The following is a 23,560-nucleotide window of genomic DNA, read 5'->3' as shown; positions in this document are numbered from 1 at the left end:
CCTCTAATTTAAAAAGAGCTCTACGATTTATTACGAAAGATATTTGTAACTACGAAGCGTTCAAACCAATCATGACATGAATGTTACAATGACATACTTTCCAATCAGATTTGCAAAAGTAAGACTGTCAATTGCTCAATTACTCACTGGGGTGTGGTTACTAAATAATCTCGTATCTGACTCTGCGAAATATACCATAAAAGCGCTATACGACGAGAGTAACTGTATCTGAAAACAACCTCGTAATCACAAAGACCCGAAGATGCACTGATGAAAATGAGACAGTGAAACGTATCATGAATCTGAAATACGAACTCCTGTAGCTATAATCAACGCTCACCACAATTTCAGTTCTAATACGAATAGAGAGTGGAGACACAGCGCCTCGCTGCCATGAAGCTGGCCAGTACAATTGGCCTGCTGAGGGCACGAACAAAGCACCGCGGAAGAGTGATCCAGTTTAGAATGCAGCCCGCAAATCATGGTTTGTTCACCTCGAAATCTCAAAATGATGTCTTTTTAAATTTGTGAAAAACTGGTGCTACAGCTCGTATTTTGTGCATACAGTACATGTAAAATTAAAATATTAGCATAATATGACAATAAAAATACACATTAATGGAACTTTAATAACATAATGCTCACTAACAAACAGAAAATGAACGAAAAACAAAGGTGAAAACGACGTGCAATAATAACTATCACTAGCAGTAATTGCAGACTCCGAATTTTATATTTTAATACTGCCACCAGCGAACTGCGTGAGTAATAATGATAGCAATGACTAACCAACTGACCGTATACCTCTCACAAAACAACTGCTGAACATGTAACGAAGTGTTCGGTGGAATAATAGGTGACGTCAGAACACGCAAGTGGAAATTGAATTAAATGATGAAATCAGGCACGCAACGAAAAGAAAACACGCACAGACAGACGCACACACGTACGCACACACACACAGAGAGAGAGAGAGAGAGAGAGAGAGAGAGAGAGAGAGAGAGAGAGAGAGAGAGAGAGCAAAACCAGTACGAACTTTAATTTAACCCTACTAGAAATGGATTCAAAATGCATTTCACGGGACCAGCGAAGAATCTGAGAGTGTATATGTGCTGGGTGCATACCAGGTGGTAATAAACATATGAATGATGTATATAGTATAAGGGGGCGATCAAAAGATTTATGTTTGAGGGCACAACTGCAGTGTATATATGCAACACATCACTACTCCGATGCGTTCATTTGAGCACTGACATGTAGGAAAGGGATTATTGTCGCATTTGTGTCTTTCCAACATGCGTGTGGTAAATTCAGAAACTTGAACTATGGCGATGTTATTACCAAATGCGTCGTCCAAAATAGAACCAACGTCCTATTATTGTGTTCTTAGCTGCCGAAGGACAAACACCGGTGGACGTCCATTAGAGAACGAAGAGTGTGCATGGGGCAGTATGTGTGTCAGAATCCACCACTGCGGAATGGTGCGACAGGTTCCGTGCGAAAAGGGGTGCCGCTGTTTCATGCTAATGCACGTCCTTTTGTCGCAAATGTCGTAACGCAGACATTACACCAACTGAATTGGGAGACTCTCGTGACCCGTTCTGTGGTCATCATCTCTCCCCATGCCATTACGACGCCTTCGGACCTTTAAGAAAGCCCTTGACGGGTTGACATTTCCTGTCAAGTAAAGATGTGCAGCAGGCAGTAACGGACTTCTTCGCGCAGTAGGACACGGGGGTTTCTTGAACTTGGTGCGTCGGTGGCACGATTGCCACAGGGCTCACGGCGATTTTGCCTGATTGACGTACTGATTCCGCACAGTACCGTCGTCAAACAGAAACGTTTTGATCGTCCCCTTAGACCTTTGCTTGATAAATGCCTCTTATAAGTAGGCAAGCATTCCTTCCCGATCTCAGGATGTTCAGACGACCCGTTGAAGAAGAGGTTGGTTTGTAAGTCTTAGAGATGAAATTTTTTTCTGGATGACTTTTGCTGTGACCAAATGAAATGATTGTATAGCGCCGGCCTCTGTAGTCGAGCGGTTCTAGGCGCTTCAGTCCGGAACCACGCGGCTGCTACGGTCGCAGGTTCGAATCCTGCCTCGGGCATGGATGTGTGTGATGTCCTTAGGTTAGGTTTAAGTAGTTTTAAGACTTGGGGACTGATGACGACAGATGTTAAGTCCCATCGTGCTTAGAGCCATTTAAACCATACGGGGTACTATTGCCACTTACGGAAAGTCTCTCTTTTCAATACCACTTCGACAACATGGACATCGATGATATTATGATGAAGACACTTTACGTTGTCGCAAAGCAGAGAAACTCCATACCGGCTGATCTGGTTCAAATGGCTCTGAGCACTATGGGCCTTAACTACTGAGGTCATCAGTCCCCTAGAACTTAGAACTACTTAAACCTAACTAACCTAAGGACATCACACACATCCATGCCCGAGGCAGGATTCGAACCTGCGACCGTAGCGGTCGCGCGGTGCCAGACTGTAGCGCCTAGAACCGCTCGGCCACTCCGGCCGGCAAAACGATGGCTGATCTAGAGGCAGTAATGCTAATCAGCAGACAACGAGCTGTGGAAACTGACCACATCAAGCACTATCGTGTTGGTCTAAAAGCTCACAGATCCCAAGAGTGACATACTGGATAGGCCAATATCAGTTCCTGAATGACGGCACTATAGATGTTGAAGTGGGTTCCCGACCTGGAATGCGCAGTTAGGTATTAATGCAAACTTTCATTAGCCAGCAAAGCTTTTCTAGCATGTTCTTTTATACACGAGGAGTTCGTTTACTTTCGAATTACAGAAACATTGGTTCGTGAAATAAAATTACGTTCTGCTCGAACGCCCAGGAAACTTTTATTGAAGCCGGCAGCTGTCGTGGAAACTTCACCGGCACATTTCACCACTCACGAAGGAAAGGTTCCAGATACTGGCTAGCTATCTACGTATTCAGAATGTCTGCTATTATAGAGGACAATTAAACAAGCAAATAATCCTCATAAACATTTGTCCTCAAGCCGTTTCCCCGATACGACGTATTAAGACAGAATACAGGAACACCTTGCAACAGAATCCCCGAGGATCCAGGCTGCAGACATGCTCTTAAGGACAAACACATGGCAAGATATTTTTCACATGGCCACCATTGGTATGAAGGGAGGTCTCAGCGCTTCACCTCATCGATGCCCGCACACATTCCAAATGCGCTGACAACCACCCACAATGTGTTCCCAGAGTTAACAGACACTATCAACACGGCTGGAATACACAAACGCTTTTACAGATCCCCACACAAAAAAGCTGGTTCCAGCCGGATGACATGGAGGGCACCTAGTATCCACAATGATAAATTCACATGAGGTCAATTTTTGAATCTAATTTACGCGTCTGTTGCGTTGTTTCAAACTAGACGCACCCTTATAGATTACCAGTGTTGCCAGTGTTGTGAGTGCAGCTGTGTATACTCGTTCGTTGTATCGGCAAAACTATTGGTTTCCATAGCGACAGTGTGTCTTTAATAGGGTTCTTCATTATTCATTGTCTGCTACTCGCCCGTTTTGTTTGTAAGACCTTCCATACTATGGAAATCAAAGTGAAGTCCGTGGCAGAGACTGCTTCCATTGTGTCAAATATTAGGGTTTCTGCCCACTCCATTCACATACGGGGCGGCAGGAGATTAATTTTTAATTCATGTGTGGACGCTAATCTGATCTCTGCGGTCCCTATGGGAACGAAAGGTATATGGCTAGATTCCACATTCGATAAAAGTTTTTTTTAAATTCTGTATGCCGGCTTTCGCGGGATGGTTGGCGTCTACCTTCAAGAATCAGCCAGTTCAGGTTTTTCAGCATCTCAGTGGTGCCCTCCAGTGGCTGAAACAAATCTCTGACCATTCGCACGTGTGGGATGCGTCGGTCAGACGTATTACGTGTCCGCATCCACCAACGGCCATCGCGCTGGTGGCGGAATTGAACGCCCTATCATAAGAAATCCTCACCAACCTTGTGGCCAACATGGGAGCAAGTTGCCGCGTATGCATTGCCGTCCGCAGTTATCACACACCCTATGAAGAAGCGTGCCTCGTCATTCGTAATTTCATGTGAACCATCATGAACCGCGGAGACTTCAGCGTAACGATTCATTTCGAACCGAGGTAGCATTTTTGCTCGTCTCACTGCACTTGTCATTCAGTTACCTACTGTACTATAGTGTTGCAGTTCTTTCTATGTATGGTGCAAGTTTCATCAAGATTTGTTACTTTGCAGTGACACATTATTAGGAAGTTACGTTCGTGCTTAAGTTTTGCACAGAATGGCACTTTCAGATCCAGTTGAAAGCCGAAAGTGGTCACGGGCTTGCGGAGAAATTTCCTGTCGGAGCACAAAAAAGGCGAGTATGTTGCTCTTTAAAAGAATGACAAGTGAAGAACGATTAAAATTTCGTTAAAAAATGGACATGCCCCTTACCTACACATCTGGAACGATGCAGATCCCCTAACCTATGTTGGTTGCCGCTCATCTATATTATTCGTTTCCGATGTCTGGTGTCTCGTTTGCTCCCACCACTACTATATCCACGCATGTCTCTCTTTCACTGCCACTTTCTCTCTCCCACCATCACTCTCTCCTCTCCTCTTTCGCACTGGTACTGCCTCCTTTCTTTTCCACCACCACTGTCTCTCTGCTACCCTCTTTGAGCACAAAAAAGAGCGATTATGTTCGCATGCCAAAACTTTTGGTGTGGGAGTTCGAATGAGGCAGCTGGTTCCCTTCTTTTCTGTCAGAGTCTTAAGGACGAATACTTTCGCCTTGTCTGTGCTCCGAAAGGAGTATCTTCCCGCTGGTTCCTTTCTTTTCCCTGCTACAATGTGTGTACTGCTTATACGAAAACGAATTCTGTAGCTCATTACAATTTGGAAAATATATTTTTTATACTTCGACGCATTTATATACTTGACACACAAACAATAACTAACAATAATCTAAGGTTCACACAAAATCGTTTACCTTACATTTTTGGATGCTTTGCTCAAAGATCGCAATTCATCGAAAACGCCCGGCTTACGATTCATATCTTAAAAGAGTAAATGTGTATGAGATATATTTTAACAAATTTGCGATCTTTCCAGTTTTACAGGATTTTTGGCAGTCATCTTAACCTTCCTTCAGGCATGTTATTCCCCTTTTATCCCCTGTTTGTCACTGAAGTGACCTCTATAGGCGTGTGACAGTCCATTATTCAGAGACAGCGTGTCTTCAAATTTTACTGGGAAGAAATGCTGACGTAGAATTTAGTGTGGCGACCTGAGAAACCCTTGCGATGACCCTAGAACCACTGTTACGTGTCCACTGCGTCAGTTGAAAGTACACTTGCGCCTGAAGCTGGGTATTACGTGTACATTTTATTACAAATGTGCAGTAACTTTGAACCTCTGGATCTCAGTAACAGAAATATACATGTGAAATCTTATGGGACCCAACTGCTAAGGTCATCAGTCCCTAAGCTAACACACTACTTAACCTAAATTACCCTAAGGACAAACACACACACGCCCATGCCCGAGGGAGGACTCGAACCTCCGCCAGGGCTAGCCGCACAGTCCATGACTGCAGCGCACGAGACCGTTCGGTTAACCCCGCGCGGCAGTAACAGATAAAGGTGTCAAAAAAAGTTTCCAGATTCCCTGAGAATATCATCTTAACAAACTTTGGTAAAAATTTCAAAGATTTGCCATGAACAAGAATTATGGAAGTGACCGTCCCCGCAATTGGTACTTTTCGTACCTAAAAATCAGGGTTGACCGGGGATTTCTCAGGAAGCACCCATCAACAAATTGTGTTTTTAGCCACCTAAGGACTACCACAGACACCTCTAATGAAAATCAACCGGCCGATTAGCTCAATGTTCCTGGGGTAGAAGAATTGTGCAATGTTTAAATTTTGACCGTGTACTGTAGACTACATAAAGTATGACCATTCTTCCGATAGGTAATACAGACAGTCGCTAAGTCAAGGACTATATACAACACTTTACTCCGCTACCTCTGTCATCAAAAGACCCCGAAAGATAGCTCCTTAAAAACGCGCACCGTTTTGGAACACATTCTTACTGTGCATTGTTTTACAGGGAGCGGATATCATCAGCGGAAGCGACCTTTCATTAGTTAAATACACAGTTGCGGGATGACGGTACCCTCCAAACACGGGGAAGCTAATAATACTGTATTCTAGGGCTTAAACGTGTAACATAAAGAGCACAATTTCCCGGGGCACACGTGAAGTTTCTCTCCATTCAAGAATAACATACTGTGTCCTCTCTATCTTCGCAAGCCGTAAAATGTTTTTAAGGACGCTGCGCTAATGCCTTCGTGCTATTGAACTCATATTTATGTTACTTCGTGGTGGAATGAGGAACTGAAGGCCCAGAGCGGCATAGCAATTGGCTGTAATTGACAGACTTTTTACTTACACGTCAGCTCGCTTTCTACGAGTATCCCGGCGTTGTTGATGAGGACGTCGACGCCTGAGAGGTTGTCCCTGATCCACTTGAAGGCCGCCAGGATGCTCTGCTCGTCGGCCACGTCTCCCTGCAGAGCGTGCAGCTTGCCTGGAGCATCCTTCAGCTCCAGGGCCTGTGGACGCAGACGTTGCGCGATGAGGAGCGAGCCACAAAGTACTCTCATTTTGGTTTTATGAAGTGAAAATTGTCGCAATAACATTGGTAGTGACGGAGTTCAGGCTTGTGTACCTGAAAAGTCGCTACGTATAGGCACGTACTATTCTCATAGTCCAAGCTGACACCCAGCGCAGTGGCTGATGGAGGAGAGCGTAAATGGGAAACACTTTTAAATCGCTTCCATCTGCCAACAAGTCGAGTATAAACTTCGAGTGTGCAAATAGGTCACACGACTGCGCAGGCTGGCGTAGCCATTAAGGTAGGTTGAAAACAGAAGAAAAGAATTACTTCTTATGCCTTTCACAGTAAGAGACTAATGACTGCTAGGTTCATAATAGACCGAGGGCACCTAACTGTGATGAAGTTTACTTTTCTGAAGAACGAGTACAGAACTCAGGAGATCATTTCGAAAAGCTGCAGCTTCTGTAAGATGTAGTAAATTATACAAACTTGATTTACATACGTGAAGATTGGAATGCCAGAGTAGTTAATAACCCTATTAAACATGTGGTGGGAAAATATTGGGAATATACTGTAAATGAAACAATTTTCCTGCACTCACAACAACCTCAAGGTAACCTACACGTTCTTCCAGAATAAGGATATTGATAAGTGCACGTTGACTAACACAGGAGTTAGGTCAATTATCTACTACATTCTAGTGAAAAAGATGTCTGGTTCCTTAGTTAAGGACATTTAAAATTTTCGCAGTGTGTGATATTTTTAGCGCCCATTTTTTGATTATGCCGATACAGCCCTAGCAACCAGGTGGACGAGACTCATGCACTCATTGCTTAAAGACAAAGTCAAATCAACCAAAGTTAAAGTAAGATTATTAAATAATCCTTCAGAACTCTACCAATAAAGACTATTATTTAGCGAATTCACTTACACAAAACAATATTAATTTAGGAAGGGATACAAATACTGTATAAGTTAAGCAACAGGTGAAACACTAGGAAAGCGATAAAAACGGTAATGCAAAAAAGGAATGAGGGAATTGAAGAAATAATTAAAGGAGAACAAAGAGCATACTAGAGTTTGCTGCAATCTCTCAATGACCAAGCAAGAGGAAACTGCGGACTGATGAGGAAATAAACAAAGTCACTAATAAAAATAGCTCGCTGAGATAAATTAGAAATTGCAAATTTGTGATAAGGACTACGTGATCAAACTACTGAGGTCATCGGTCCCTAGGCTTACCCACTACTTAATCTAACTTCAACTAACTTACCCTAAGGACAAAACACACACTCCGACGGGGAGAGCCGTGCGAACCGTGACAAGACGCCCCAGACCGCACGGCTACTCCGCGCGGCCGATAAATTAGAAGTAGAGATTAGTTATCAATTACAACCTATATGAAAGACAATACTTGGCTTTCAAAAATTAAGATACTTAAGTACAAGTGCACTAAGTCACGAACAATGGCCAAAACATTAGAAGAAGCTGTGGTATAATCTGAAGGCAAGTAGTCACTACGAAAGTATATTTCATTATGTTATGACATATTTCATAACTTTATAATAAATGGCACAATAATTAAAAAACCAAAACGCAAGAAATGTAAAGAACCTGGCGTGATTAATATTAAAGCTGATTAAGCATAGTGGATTGTTCCAGAAGCTTAGAATTTTACATGTGATCAGTGCCTGTTTGCTACACACTAAAATTCAAAAAGAGTGGCTTAGAGCAAAACTGCCACTGTTTAAAGTAGAGGATCGCAACAACACTCCAAATTTTAGACTTATTAATATGTCAACTAGTATTTACAAAATATATTCAGATGTATTAAATAGGAAAACACATACCTGTAATAAAGAGTTACTCCTGGAAAAAGAAAGGTCACGCAGTGACAATATATTTTAATTACAATGTCTGTGTTTTATCTGGTTGCATGTCTGATGGAATTGACTGCTGACGATCCACAGCTAGTATTAAATATTACAAAATGGTTTCGCAAACTGGGAAATGATTTTGACGTCAGCTCTACTATTTTATTGGTGAGGAACGATTATTTGTGCCCGACTGGGACTCGAACCCGGATTTTCGACTTATCGCGAGTAGTGGCCTTGACCACTTCGGCTACCCATGCATGCTTCCCGCACGGCTCCAAACCCCCATATGCCACACCGCCCATATTCCGAAATGCTCGCACATTATGTGATTCCCGCAACAGGGAGAAATAATGTTGTTATCGTCGTTTATAACCTGTCGAGGCGTGTAATACGCATTTTAGTTTAAAGGTCTGTTTTTTAATATGCAGTGCCCTCCAAACAGGTAACTATGCCTGTTGCCTTCCTGTTGCGGGAACCACATATTGTGCGAGCATTAGGGATGTGGACAGTACAACATATGGAGGTTTCGGTTGGTGCTGGGAGCACGTATGGACAGCTGAAGTGGTCAAAGTTTCCACTCGCAATAGGAGAGAAATCTGGCTACCAGTCCCTGTCGGGATCAATCAGTCATGCGTTACTAATATATAGTATAGGTGACGTGAAATTATTTCGTAATAAATTATAGATTTATTGTGTGACAAATAAAACACGAAAGAGAAGAATTTAGCAAACTACTGATTTTGAAAAAAAAAAGTGTGGACGTAGTCCCTGCATGAAATTATGGCAAAAATATGCCTACCCAAATCACTCAATAAAATGCATCAAGAATTACATCTGAACTTACTCTTGATGGCCCAAATCACATCGGATAAGAGATAATAATAAACCAAGACGTGAGACAATGGTGTACTTCACCGCCTGCTATTTTAATACTTATAGAGACAATCTCATCCGAAAATGGAAAGGAACAGCGTCCGAAAAGATCAATAGGGACGAGAATAAATACATTAACATACTATTATATGATGATGACATTGTATTACTAGCAAATTCTGAAAACCAACTACAAATATAAATCCATCGTTTACACTTAATGCAAAGGAGCTTAATTTTAAGACGGCGGTAAATGAAACTGATATAATGGCATTCAATAGGAAATACCCGTTACTAAACAAAATTGTAACTGAAGATCAAGTTGTGGAACAAGTTCACCACTTCAGTTACCGGGGTAGCTCTATTACCGTTAACAAAGATAAGAATGTAGATGTTAAATTACAGAGTTGTCAGAGCATACGTCATAAACTCAGCAGATCATTGAAAAATAGAGACAGAAACACTAAATTCTACGAGACGATAGCTGTAACTGTTCTAGTCCCGGGCTACGAAGAGAAAATATACTAGCCGTGTCTAGTGGCTGAAATAAAATTTTTACGAGCAGTCGAAGACTTAACGAGACTCCTAATGAAAACATTAGATGAAAACTTAACATTTTTGCAGTAAATAACGAAACAGAGGAACATAAACAAAACCTGAAAAACATTTTGAACGAATGGAAGGAACAAGGATTCCAAAGTTGCCTTACAATACAAACCCAAAAGAAAGAGGGACAAAGGACAGCCAGTTAAAAGAGGAAACTGAGGTCAGAACAGGTCGATGTAACTGTAAAGGCAAAAGAAGTCCTTCCTTCAATCCGACATAGTGGGAATCCAAAACGCTAGCAGTACTCACGGATGGATCGCACATTTCCCAGTACGCGGTCTCTTTTATAGTAAGTTTGAGTTTCCTAGAATTCTCCAAACAAATCAAAGTCAACCACTCGTCTCTGTTAAAACCTACCCTACGTTTTCTTTCAATCTCATGTGCTTTGCAACGTTATGATTGAATATTTAATCCACGGAACTGTGTCAAGAAGTGTAGCACTAGTATTTGAACACGTGTTTTTCCAACTCATCTGCAGTTACTCAGATTTTTCACATTTACTATCACCCAAAGACTAACCTGCGAAACATTCCCGTTCACTGCAGCGTCATCAGCAGTCACAGATCGTTGTTTGCTTTATGCTTCAGATCGTACATGTGAAGAGAGACCATGAGCGGTCCTATCACACTTATCTGGGCCGCTCCTAAGGACACCTTTGTCTCCGACGAACTCTTGCTGTCTAACACAAAGTACTGGATTCCATTACTCAAAATCTCTTTGGGCCACTCACGTAGAGGGTGACAATTATTGAACTATACGAAAAAAAAGTAGCGTAGTTACCAACTACGGCGTACAAACACTTATTCAACGTGTGAACGTCACCACATTTATTCGGATTTAGGTTATGACATGTTCGATATGCCTGCCACCATTGGCGATAATGTGGCGCAGACGAATAGCGAAATTCTGCATGACCCGCTGAAATGTCGGAACATCGATACTGTCGATGTCCTACTGAATGGCTGTTTTCAGCTCAGTAATCAGTTAAGAGGTTATTACTGTACACCTTGTCTTTAATATAGCTCCACAAAAAGCAGTCGCGTTGTTCCGATCTGGAGAATGTAGCGGACCATCGAGGCCCATGCCAGTGGCCTCTAGGTAACTAGTGCTCCTCCAGGACAACAAAACCTCTCCTGCAGCGGTGGGGACGAGCTCTGTCTAGCATTAATCACATCTTGTCGAAATAAGGGTCACTTTGGATAATGGGGATGAAATCATCTTCCAAAACCTTTATGTAGCGTTCGGTAGTCACTGTGCCATCAAGGAATGTTGCACCGATTATTCTGTGACTGGACACAGCACACCACACAGTCACCCGCTGAGATGAAGAGCCTTCTCTATCGTGAAACGCGGATTCACAGTCCCCCAAATGCACCGGTTTTTCTTATTGACGAACCCATCCAAATGAAAGTGAGCTTCGTCGCTAAGCCAAATCATATTCATATCATAATTCTCACCATGGCCCGCGGCCAACTTCGCAGCTTCGTATTTTTTTTAAAGCATGTCAACTGCAAATTAGCCATGAAGAAAATTATTGCGTATTTGTGGAGAGCTGTTTCGAGGGTAGAGGTTATGTCCGTTTCTGCACTTACATTTTTCGGCCTGTTCCGTGTCCCTTGTTGGTGTCTCAATCAACTGCTATTCCTGCTATTCAGTGCACTGTTTTCACTCAGTTTTTCATAAATTTTCGGTCACTACTTCATCTCACATGCACTTACACAAAATGTGGCGGAATGTGATCTGAGCAGACACTTCTGACAACACAGTGAAAGGTGTTATGTTATTCTCATTGCTTACTTGTTAATCGTTGGTTTTGTGTTTGTTATGGCACTGATTTCGGAAGTGTGTGTGTGTGTGTGTGTGTGTGTGTGTGTGTGTGTGTGTGTGTGTGTGGGTGGGTGGGTGGGAGAGGGAGAGAGAGAGAGAGAGAGAGAGAGAGAGAGAGAGATGGAAAGAGGGGTAGGGTGGTAACCAAGAAAACAGAAGTCCTCTTTTTATTGTTATGTTTTTTTGGGAGTCACCTTTGTATAGTTCATTGAGTGTTCCAAACAGTATTTTGTTGCACAGTGTTGTATTTTCATTCAGGACTCTCTTTCCCTGTATTATTGCTTTTTGTATGTGGTAGTTCTCCTCTGTTGTGAGTTTTTGATAGAGACTGTTACTTTCTCTGAGGATGTTAATATCAGTTTCCACGTTTTTTGGGTGGTGGTTTTCTTGTATAAGATGGCCTACAAATGTGGAGTTTGTACTATCACTTCTTAGGGCTCTGAGGTGTTTGGAGTACCTCATTTTGAAATTTCTACATGTTTGGCCTAAGCGGACAGACTGGCATGAACTGCAGGTTAACTGATATATTCCAGCTTTGGAGAATTTGTCTGCAGAGGTGTTCTTAGATCTTAGACTCTTCTGTACTGTGTTATTTGTGCGGAATAATATTTCTAGCCCTTGTTTCTTCAGTGTGTTTCTCACGCTGCGGACGTTTTTGTTACTGTATGTTAGTATGTGCCATGTGGTACTCTTCGTAGGGTGTTCCCTGTATCCGGTGTTGTCTAGAGCTTGTGTTCTTGGTTCTCTTGGTGATTTGTTGAGGGTTTGTTCTCTTTTAATTTGTTTTTAATTTTGTTGTTTAGTTTGTTTATCATTTGTGTGTTATACCCATTCTCTCTGGCTTTTTGGTGTATTGTATTTAGTTCCTGTATTAATAAATAAATGTCATGTGACTAGGGCCTCCCATCAGGTAGACCATTTGCCTGGTGCAAGTATTTCGATGGGGATGAAATGATGATGATTAAGACAATACAACACCCAGTCCCTGAGCGGAGAGAATCTCCGACCCTACCGGGAATCGAACCCGGGCCCTTAGGATTGACATTCCGTCGCGCTGACCACTCAGCTACCGGGGGGCGGACTTTAGTTCCTGTGTGTAGCCGAGTTTGTCCAGTGGAGTTCTGTTGACCCTGTGTAGCAAGTATCTGAAACTTGAGAGTTTGTGTCCTTGGGGGTGGTTGGAGTTTATGTGAATGGTTGTACTTGGGGCTATAGGTTTTCTGAAATTTCCAAAATTATTTTTGTTGTTGATTCTGCATATGGTAATGTCTAAGAAATTATGCTTTATTTCCTCTTCTGTCTCAATGGTGAATATAGTTTTTGGTGAACTGTATTTATGTAACTCTGTAATTTTTTATTTCGGTATCTGTTTCATCAATCAAGCAAATGATGTCATCTAAAAGTACATATTGGTTCCAGTATATAATCTTGTACTGGTTTGGATGTATGATTTCATTGAATAGTTTTCAATGTGGTTTAGAAATATGTTTGCAAGTATACCATTGATGGGTGAGCCCATTGATAGGCCATCTTTTTGCTGATAGTACTCTTTCTTGAACGTGAACTAGTTCTGTTCTGATATAATCTTTAGGGTGGCTTCTAGTTCATCTATGTGTTACTCATTATGTCCCCTTGATACTGCAGCAGTTTTTTTAACAATGCTGATTGTTTCTTCTACTGGCACATTTGTGTACATGGATGTGATGTCAAAAGATACCTAGGTTGCTGTTGATGGTATGTTTATATCTTTCATCTTCTCTACCAATTCACTGGCATTTTTTAGGTTTCTGTTGCTTGTGAAAGTGTATAATTTCTGTAGTACTGTATGTAATTAGTATGTACGCTAGGTGGCAAGATGGTGCATTTTTGAAATGTATGACAGGCCATATTGGACAGTTATTTTTATGTATCTTTGGTAAACTATTGAGGCTGGGTGTTTTGGGATTCTTTTGTGCCATGTATTTGGCTCGAGTTTCCGTGATGGCGACTCTGAGGGTTTTAAAGAGTTTTTGAATGTTTCTTTGGTCGTCCCAGTAGGATCATTGATTAACTTCATTATGTTGTTCTGTTCTATAAATTCCTCTGCTCTCTTGATGTACCCTGCCTCATTCATCAGTACAAGTGTATTACCTTTGTCTGCTCTGGTGATGATTGCATTGTGTTTTTAGAGTTTGTTTAGTTTATATACATATATTTCTTGCTCTGTTTTTGTTTTTGAGATGATGTAGGTCTTGTTCTCTTTTATTATGTGTTTTACCTCTTCTTCTAAAAGTTCCTGTGTCAAGATGGCACTGAAGTTTGGGTTCTCCAACTTTTCGTTTTGCTTTATTATGTATTCTGTTTCTCTGATCAGGTTTTCTATGATTTTGTGTTACAGGTTTGTGCTTATGTTGTGTTTAAGCCCCTATTCAAGTAATTCTCTTTCTTGTTTTGTTAATTCTACGTCAGCTAAATTGACCGGTCTGTCATGAAACTGATGTTCGGTCCCTACTCTGTCTTCTTTATCTATTGTTGTGGCAGATTTCATGAGGTGATTCAGTTTTTCATTTTGTCTTTCTTTCTTTCTGTTCGTTAGTGTTTCTGTGTAAGACCTGATTTCTTGAGTTATCTCATCCAAATGAGTTGGTGTTTCCAAGAGATTTGCTAATTCAATTTTGTACAGCTGAAGATTAAGCTGCTGTTTTTTCGCATATAGGAAACGAATATCTTCTTCTAACCAAATAACTTTTCTATTGGCTACTCGTGCTGCAGGTAACTTGCTATTTACATTGACTTTTTCAAAACAAGGGGGTTATGTTATTACTCATACAGATTTTGTTAAACCTGATATTGAGGATAGTTTTAGGAAGTTTTATTGTTGTATTCTTTAATTTTATGTAGACCTTTGTGGGAAATGCTTGGTTTGGCTTTGAAATACTCATTTTACTAAGGTTTGAAGCTCCTCCATTCGTTCTTACACACACACACACTTCCGAAATCAGTGCCATAACAAAACTGTCCATAGCGTGTGAAACATACTGAAGAAATAAGGGCTGCAAATATCATTCCACACAAATAACACAGTACAGAAGAATCTAAGATCTAAGAACACCTCTGCAGACAAATTCTCCAAAGCTGGAATATATCAGTTAACCTGTAGTTCATGCCAGTCGGTCTACTGAGGCCAACAGTCTCTATAAAAAAACCTAACAATTGAGGAGAACTACCACATACAAAGAGCAATAATACAGGGAAAGAGACTCCTGAATGAAAACGCAACACTGTGAAACAAAACACTGTTTGGAAAATTCAATGAACTATACAAAGGTGACTCTTCACGAAAAACTTAACAGAAAAAGGAATTATGTTTTCTTGGTTACCACCCTACCCCTCTTTACATATCTCTCTCTCTCTCTCTCTCTCTCCCCCTCCCTCTTACACACACACACACACACACACACACACACTTCCGAAATCAGTGCCACAACAAACACAAGACCAACGATGAACAAGTAAGCAATGAGAACAACATAACACCTCTCACTGAATGTGTTGTCAGAAGAGTGTGCTCAGATTACATTCCGTATTTTTTGCAAGTACATATGAGGTGAAGTAGTGAGCGGAAATTTGGAAAAACTGATTGAAAACAATGCACTAAACAGCAGTTGATTGAGACACCAACCGGGGACTCTAAAACAGGACGAAAAATGTAAGTAAAGAAACGAACAGAACCTCTACCCTCGAAACAGCTCTCCACAAATACGCATTAATTTTCATCACGGTTAGTTTGCAGATGACATGCTGTCAAAAAGACGATGAGAACGAGCACTGAAATTGATGTATAATAATACAGTTTAGTTAGCGATGTAATTTTAAAGTGAGCGTCTAAACCAGGGGTTTCCAAACGTTTTAGTCCGCGGGTCACATTGACTCCTCCACGAAGTCATAAGGGCCAAGATCTACCTAGTGTGATTAAAGCACCCTAGCACTCCATGATCACCGTAATGTAAGGCTAAAGGAAAGATGAAATTGCAAAAATCTAAGGTTGTGGGAATAGCTAGAACTGAAACGAATTACAATTTTTATTTAATTACATAATTTTGATTGGTGGACGTACCTGACCGAAATTCTGGCGTATTTTATTTTGGCGAATTTCACCGACAAAGAAGTGTGTCACTGTATATTCTTCACGAAAGCGTCCTGCAAAGTTAACGAAATCTCAAAATCATTGTTAGCAACACTATTACTGCAAGACGTAACAGAGGTAGAGTATGTCAACGCAATGTTATTTCAAGCAGCGCAACAATAAGTTTAGTTACGTAGTCTTGTAGCTAGTAGCAGAGCCAGAGCATATATTGGATAGTTCTGTTTCGTGACTGTGTCTGTGTTGCGAGTGTCTCACGACTTTTTTAGTGTTTTATACGCTGTACTAGTAGGTGAGACGACGAAGTCTAGCACAATTCAAAGTTTGAATTCTAAGAGACAAGGAAAATCTGAAAATCGAAATGCGTATAGCACGACTTGAGTATTTTTTCACTGTATCTTTTAGTGGAACTACAGTGTAATTGTATTTAATTTAATAATTAAAGTACCTTAAAAATAAATTCATTGCATTTTGTATAGGCAGACTGCTCCCTAGTTTTATTAGTATTAAATAGCACAATTTTATTTTCAGGTTACAATCTTTTGTAAAGTTCTGCACAAATTTGGAAAAGAAACGAAAGGTTGACAGTGATTGTAGAATTTTTAAAGAGCAGTGGGGATGTCAATATTTTGTGGTGGAGTCAAGCAACAAACCAATGTGTATTATTTGCAATGAAGCAATATCAGTCTTCAATGATGATGATTATTAGTGTTTTAGGGCGCACAACAGCGAGGTTATCAGCGCCCGTTCCCAAAAGTTCCATTCAGAGCCGAATTGTGAGAGAATTGGTATTGTTCAAATTGCAAGATGGGACACAGCACATCAAAACAGGGAGATAAAACTAAAAATAAAATAGTGGTACTAACAGGGAATAATAATTAACGGTGGCTGAGTGACCACTTACAAATAATGGGTGACCAAACCACTGGACAGCACATTAAGACTTCAATCCCAATATTTTGGGAAGAAGGCCAGACATCACACAAAAACGTAAAACTCTAGCAACACTCGCCTCATTATTAGTTAAAAGAGAGGGTAGGTCTGGTGGGAAACTGAAATCGTCCCTCAAACCCGCATATAAAACACACTCAGTTAAAATATGTATCGACAGCTGTGTCCCACATGTCTGACACGTTGGTGGCTCCTCACGACGTAACAGAAAACCATGTGTCAAAGGACAGTGTCCTATTCTAAGCCGTGTAAGGGCTACTTCCTCAGCGCGTCGTTGTCGGAAGGAGGTGAGCCACGGTCGGACAGAATCCTTCAACGCTCGCAACTTATTATCCCTCACGTCCAGCCACTGAGCCTCCCACCAACGCATGACCTTCCGAGTCACGAAAGACGTAATGGCCTGCAGGGGGACGGAACAGCGAGCAGGAGGTGGGATGGAGCAAGCCTCCTTGTCTGCCGCATCTTCAAGTTCATTTCCAGGAATCCCTATGTGCCCTGGAACCCAGCAGAAAATTACCTTACCCTGCTGTTGCAAGAGCAGGAGTGCGTCCTGCACCTCTTGCACCATCCGATCTGCTGGGTACATCTGTTCAAGAGCGTGTAGAGCACTTTGGGAATCGGAGCAGATGATGAATTTCGTGCCACGATGTCGGCGCATATGCTCTAATGCTTGCAGAATGGCAAACAGTTCTGCATAGTAAACTGAGAACTGCTCTGGGAGCCCTATCCGATGGACAGTATCGGGAAACACAGCAGAGCAGCCCATAAAATCCCCCTGTTTAGACCCATCCGTGTAAACAGTAATAAAATCGGAATGGCGTTCTAAAATCGCAGTAAGTTGAATTTTAAAAAGGTGGTCCGGGGTACAATACTTCCTGTAAGCAGCCAGATCAAGAAGTAATCTTGGCCGTTGTAGTCGCCAGGGAGATCCCCTACTCCATCCCTGGTGGAGTACCTTAATGCCCTCCAGGTGTACTGACTCGAGACTCTCCTTCGCACGGATGCCAAACGGCTTTGTTGCCGCCGGACGGTGGCGGAAGAGACGTGCCAGTGCCGGCTGGGAAAAAGTGTTGGACGTCAATGAAAGAGGAGTGGACTTGGCCCTGTACGCGTGCCGTACCACGAGGAGAAGACGCCGAATGGACAGCGGAGGCTCTCCCGCCTCGACACACAGACTAGCAACTGGACTCGTGCGATAAGCCCATCAGTCTTCAAAGAATACAATATAATACGTCATTATGAGACTAAGCACTCTCAGAATTACTCCAAGTTTACAGGATGCGAACGATTAGAAATGTATGAGTCTCTGAAACGCCAGCTAAAAACCCAGCAGTCACTGTTTAAGAAAGTAAATGCTGAACAACATGCTGCAACTCGTGTGGCTCATTTAATAGCGAAACACTGTAAGCCATTTACCGACGGTGAATTAATTAAGAACTGCATTATTGCAACAGCAGAAGAAATGTGCCAAGAAAAAGTTAATTTATTTAAAAACATAAGTTTGTCGGCAAACACTGTGGCTCGAAGATAGATGACATTGCACAAAGTATATCAGCGCAACTGCGTGACAAAAATCAAGACTTAGACTGGTTCTCTTTGGCCGTGGATGAGTCAACAGATGTATCAGATACTGCTCAAGTACTACTTTTTATTCGAGGGATTGACAAAAATTATGAAGTGTATGAAGAGCTCCTTGATGTTCACAGTATTCACGGGACGACCACTGGCGAAGATATTTTTAAAGGAGTTGAAAGGGCAGTTCAGAAAAACAATCTTCAGTGGAAGAAATTAAAATGTATTGCAACTGATGGTGGCAAAAACATGTGTGGGAAAAATAAAGGTGTTGCTCTCCTTTCTAAGGCCGTAGAAAGTGACGGTGGCTCAAAACCATTAGTAATGCATTGTATTATTCACCAACAGTCTTTGTGTGGAAAACATTTAGATATGTCAGAAGTTTTAAAGCCAGTTATTTCAGTTGTTAATTATATCAGATCCCATGCACTCAGTCATCGCCAGTTCCGCGAGTTTCTTGAAGATATTGAGGAAAACGACTTGCCATATTGTACTGCAGTGGGCTAGCTTAGCTGCGGTAAAGTTCTGACCCGTTTTTTTGAACTCCGAATAGTAACTGAAATTTTTTTGAACGAAAGGAATCGCCCCCTGTCTGAGTTACGGAACGGTGAGTGGTTATGGAAGCTAGCGTTTTATACAGACTTAACTAAACATATGAATGACCTTAATTTAAAACTGCAAGGTCAAAACCAGCTTCTGCCTGATTTACACATGCATCTTAAGCCCTTTCGACAAAATATTGCTTTGTTTCAATCTGAGTTGAACAAAGTATGCTTCACGTATTTTAATACATGCCAAACATTCGGTCAGGAAACAGATTCCATTTCCTGTAACATTCGCAATTCAAGCTTTTGACGCTTTAAAAATTAATTTTGAATCACGTTTTTCAGATATCGATGCAAATTCAAACGATATCAAGATATTTCAAAATCCCTTTGACGTCGATATAGAAGGGTTACCCGCAGAACTGCCGTTTGAAATTATTGATTTGCAATGTAGCGACTTTTTTAAAGAAAAACATTCAGTTAACATTACTGGAATTTTATAAGTGTCTTCCATCCACACAGTTTCCAAATTTACATAAATTTGCCCGTGGCTTTTTTCCGCTTTTGGCACTACTTATTTGAGTGAAAAAGCTTTCTCCAAAATGAATCATGCAAAAAGTATTTACAGATCAAAATTAAGTGATGAGAATTTGAAGTCGCTGATGATTATCTCTGCCAGTAAACTTGATCCACAACTGGAGGTAATTATGAAAGGAAAGTTACAGCTACATAAAAGTCACTAATTATGACTAAGATGTTAAATTTCTTTACGCGAATGCTCTAACACTGAGTTTTCAAGATATAAATTAATTACTGTTATTTTTATACATCAGTTACAACTGAAATATCCAATAACATTATGTACACCAGGTATTGTATTTTCATTAAATTGCATTTAAATAAAAATATTTTATACGATTCACCAAACTAGTCTGTTACCCGTTCTTTTTTTTCACTTTCGCACGGAGAATGGTCTGTCTGTTTATTGTGGGTAGCCACAAGTTTAACCACGACCTTCCGCTTTGTAAAGATAGAGCTCCGACGATATCGCGGTGTATTGGTCGCGACAGACCTCGAAACTCAGTTGTTGGCAGTATAGGTACCACCTCAAATATTTGGCGGGCTGGATACCGGGGATGTCCGGCCAGCTAACGCGGGCCAGTTTGCCGGTCCTCGCGGGCCGGTTTCGGAGACCCCTGGTCTAAACCAAACTAAGAAAATTGCAAATATTGTATTTTTTAGGCCTGCAGCAGTTAAACTATTAGAAATGTGATATTATACTTTACAGAAATAAAAATTTGACCACAGAAGATGAAACATTGGTGTCGGAACATGTCTGGGTAAATATAAAAATCAACTAACTGTGTTTGCATATGGCTGATTTCCAAAACAACCCAGCTTTTAAATCGCAAACACGGAAGAACGAAAAGAGGAGCTTCAAACCATAGTAAAATGAGTAAATAAAATAGAGTACTAAAAGAAGAATTTAGGTGACTGAATTTGTATCTAAACACGAAATGCGTGGTAGTGAACACTGAATCGCAGCTTCAGCTTTCGTTAGCTTTAGTTCAAAACTTCGTACAGATGTCGGTTGTTGCTTTTCACTGGCTTCCCATTACAACTGAGCATAAAAATTAAAATTAGAACACTGATCACCGACGACCAGCTTAACCGGAAGAAAGTTTAGTATTTACACTCTGGTTATTAGCAGTCGGAAACACATTACTATCTGTTTCACAATTCAGTAGTTATAAGGAAGTTATCAATAAACTACGATTAATGAAATGTGAGATACGCATACGACCTATCACACAGGCTACTTGATAAAATCTGCTACGTATTATTTAGAGGGTAGATGGTGTGATCCCACGTAAAACACCTTTATTTATGAACAAAAGTCTCTAAGGTAACTGTGATACATCAGTCACATTATTAGAGCTACCAAGAACGTACGCAACGAAAATGAGTCGGTCGTTCGTGTATTTTTAATTTTAATCAGCATAATAGATGCATATTCGCACTTATTTACTTTCAAGGAAATTTACTGTGCTTTATTTTTTAATAAAAATAAATATAACGGTTATGCTCATTCATTCTGCGTCTGACTGGTGAAAGTATCTATGTAATTTATCGTCTTTCTCACATCTCCCATTGGGACCTTAGTTATTTTTCTGTCAGTCACATTTCCTTTCGCAACTGTGATATGCATCTCTTCCATTCCAGCAGCGCGATTACATTCTCTTCGGCTTCTCCATCTCTCATTTTAACGTACGTAAAAAAGGGCAAAATAGCACAAGAGCTTTTTGTACTGCTAGCACTGTAACAAAGAGGGCAGTAACTTCCTTTGATGGTTCGCTAAACGACGGAAATAAGGGAAACCTGAGCGAACGCGGGCGAATGCCAACAAAACTCAACCGAATGCAGTCTGCTCACGCACACAGAGTGTTTATATCTGGGCGTTCATTCTTGTGCATTCGCTTGTGTTCTCTTCGGTAGTAACCCTAGAACACTAAAAGTGTGACTGAGGGGGCGGGGAGGGGGGGTATGATTACATTGCTACTAAACCACCCTGAAGTTTACCAATCCACATTTTATTCGAAAGACATCGTAGTGTATTTAAAGGTTATGCGTTAGTTAATTACAGTTAGATCTACAATGGTATGTTGCATACCAAATTAAGTACAAAATGTCCTGTTCTATGCTTCACTGCAACTTTAAATTTTACGAAGGGTTAGTAAGTTAGGGTAAAGAGTCTGTATAAACTGGTGAAACGAGAACATCGGTAGTTCTCATCTTTAAAATCATTTATGTTTTTGGGCTAGTATACTGGTTCGGAGCATTCTTCTACATAGAAGCGTTCTATTTTCTTGACTCTGCACTGACACACAGTATTTTGCGTTTGCATATTTTTATAGATACGAATTCACCTCGTGTACTGGGTTTTGATTGCAGCCAAGTGACCTAAAATATCTCTGCGCGTAAGAACACACACACACACACACACACACACACACACAGTTAGGTACTTAGAAACACAGTGAAATACAGACGTTGCCACGGCCGTAGAAAACAAAACAAGGAATCGCATTTCACGAGATCAAAACATTGTACAGCGGGTGAATCAGGACGTACAAAAACAAGAAAACAGTACGCTAAAAAATCACACGTCTTTTTATGCAAAGAACCACGGAAACAACGTAGGACCCACAATTTTAACATCACTGCTGTTTACGATCTCGTTAACATGATTTGTAAGGATACGCATAACTGTTACATTGACCACTGAAGATATTTTAAATAAATCGAACGTATCTGATCCAAATCAGATTTCATTATAGTTGCAAGAAAATAAAATGACTGACATATTACGTATGAAACAGCGATTGCAGTAGACAGGCCTGAAAAGACCACGAGTTTAGGCCCACCTTAACTCTGTCCACTCTCCTCGCGAGCCCCACGACGGTGAGTCCCTTCTTGAGCAGCGCCTGTGTGATGGCCGCTCCTATTCCGGCACTGGCGCCAGTAACTAGTGCGACACGGCCTGCGTACCTCTCCATGACTGCGACTCGCTTCCGTGCTCGGCGGCTACTAAATGGCGCAGCCAGCCGGTGCTGTTACGTCAGACCCCCACAACTGCGCGAGTGGTCGACTGTGAAGAGCGGACAAATTGAATAGCTGGGCGGCGGCCATTAGAGTGGTAAACTGACGCGCGGAGTTCGAATGTTTATACATCGCTTTTGGTTATAAAATGCCTTCCCTTGAGTTAGGTCACAAACATAATGCCTCATTTAAATACGTTACTTCAATATACTTTTTAATTTATGAACAAACAGCAACTAGTCACTGTTTATGAATTTATCTTACGTACTACATGGAATCTGCCGTAGCTAAAAGTTATGTACTGCACCCCTAGCATTTTTCGTAGTTCATTTACGATAGATGTACGCAAAATGCATCAAAATACTCGAAGATTTCCCCACTATATTAATAGATATTTTCTGACTCTACCTTGCTTTAGATTTTATGACGAGAAGTGCGTTATATATGGCATAGTGCTTTGGCAACTCACGACCAAATTATCAAGTTTCAACATAATCTAGACCATGAAAACAGTACCGATCATCCAGCTTTCTTCAAAATGATCAGAACATATAAAATGGTATTCTGTCAGTCGGAAATCTTGCCTCCTGACAGCGTGTAACCATTTTTGTAACAGCTGTGTTTTGAGAAAGGAAACCTGCAAATAGATGCACAGGCGTTATGCTAATACCATGTTACAAAAACATTTATTAATCAAGTGCACTGACATACAAACAACTTAAAATATTCACATATCTGTGAAATGTAATATTCGTTCCTTTCTAGAATGTATTTGTACAATTAATCGCTGCACAACTCTTCACCATTGTACTTCTTTTGATTGGAACGTACAGACAGTAGAATTACGAGTAACAAATACTGTATGTACGCCCCAACAAATATACAACGTTGAATCAGGGTCTTCATAAGCAACAATACTACACAACACGTCAG

General features: G+C 41.0%; 1 protein-coding gene across 4 annotated transcripts in view; it reads right to left on the bottom strand.

Moving 5' to 3' along the window:
• The window catches only part of LOC126237512 (farnesol dehydrogenase-like), a 269,788-nt gene extending 247,152 nt beyond the window's left edge, over positions 1-22,636 (bottom strand). For 2 of the 4 annotated variants that reach the window (XM_049947675.1, XM_049947680.1), the window contains exons 1-2: positions 22,453-22,630; positions 6,486-6,648 (exon numbers count right to left, since the gene is read on the bottom strand). In XM_049947675.1, the coding sequence (XP_049803632.1) occupies positions 6,486-6,648; positions 22,453-22,584 (295 nt within the window). In that variant the 5' untranslated portion in view covers positions 22,585-22,630. Of the gene's footprint in view, positions 1-6,485; positions 6,649-22,452 lie in introns of all 4 variants that reach the window. The other 2 variants (XM_049947674.1, XM_049947673.1) reach the window with 2 other exon arrangements.
• Positions 22,637-23,560: the final 924 nt, after the last annotated feature.

Source organism: Schistocerca nitens, chromosome 2 (genome assembly GCF_023898315.1).
Source record: "Schistocerca nitens isolate TAMUIC-IGC-003100 chromosome 2, iqSchNite1.1, whole genome shotgun sequence".
Taxonomy (NCBI): domain Eukaryota; kingdom Metazoa; phylum Arthropoda; class Insecta; order Orthoptera; family Acrididae; genus Schistocerca; species Schistocerca nitens.
Note: the sequence above shows the minus strand (reverse complement) of the source record. Positions and strands in the feature narration are given on the sequence as shown.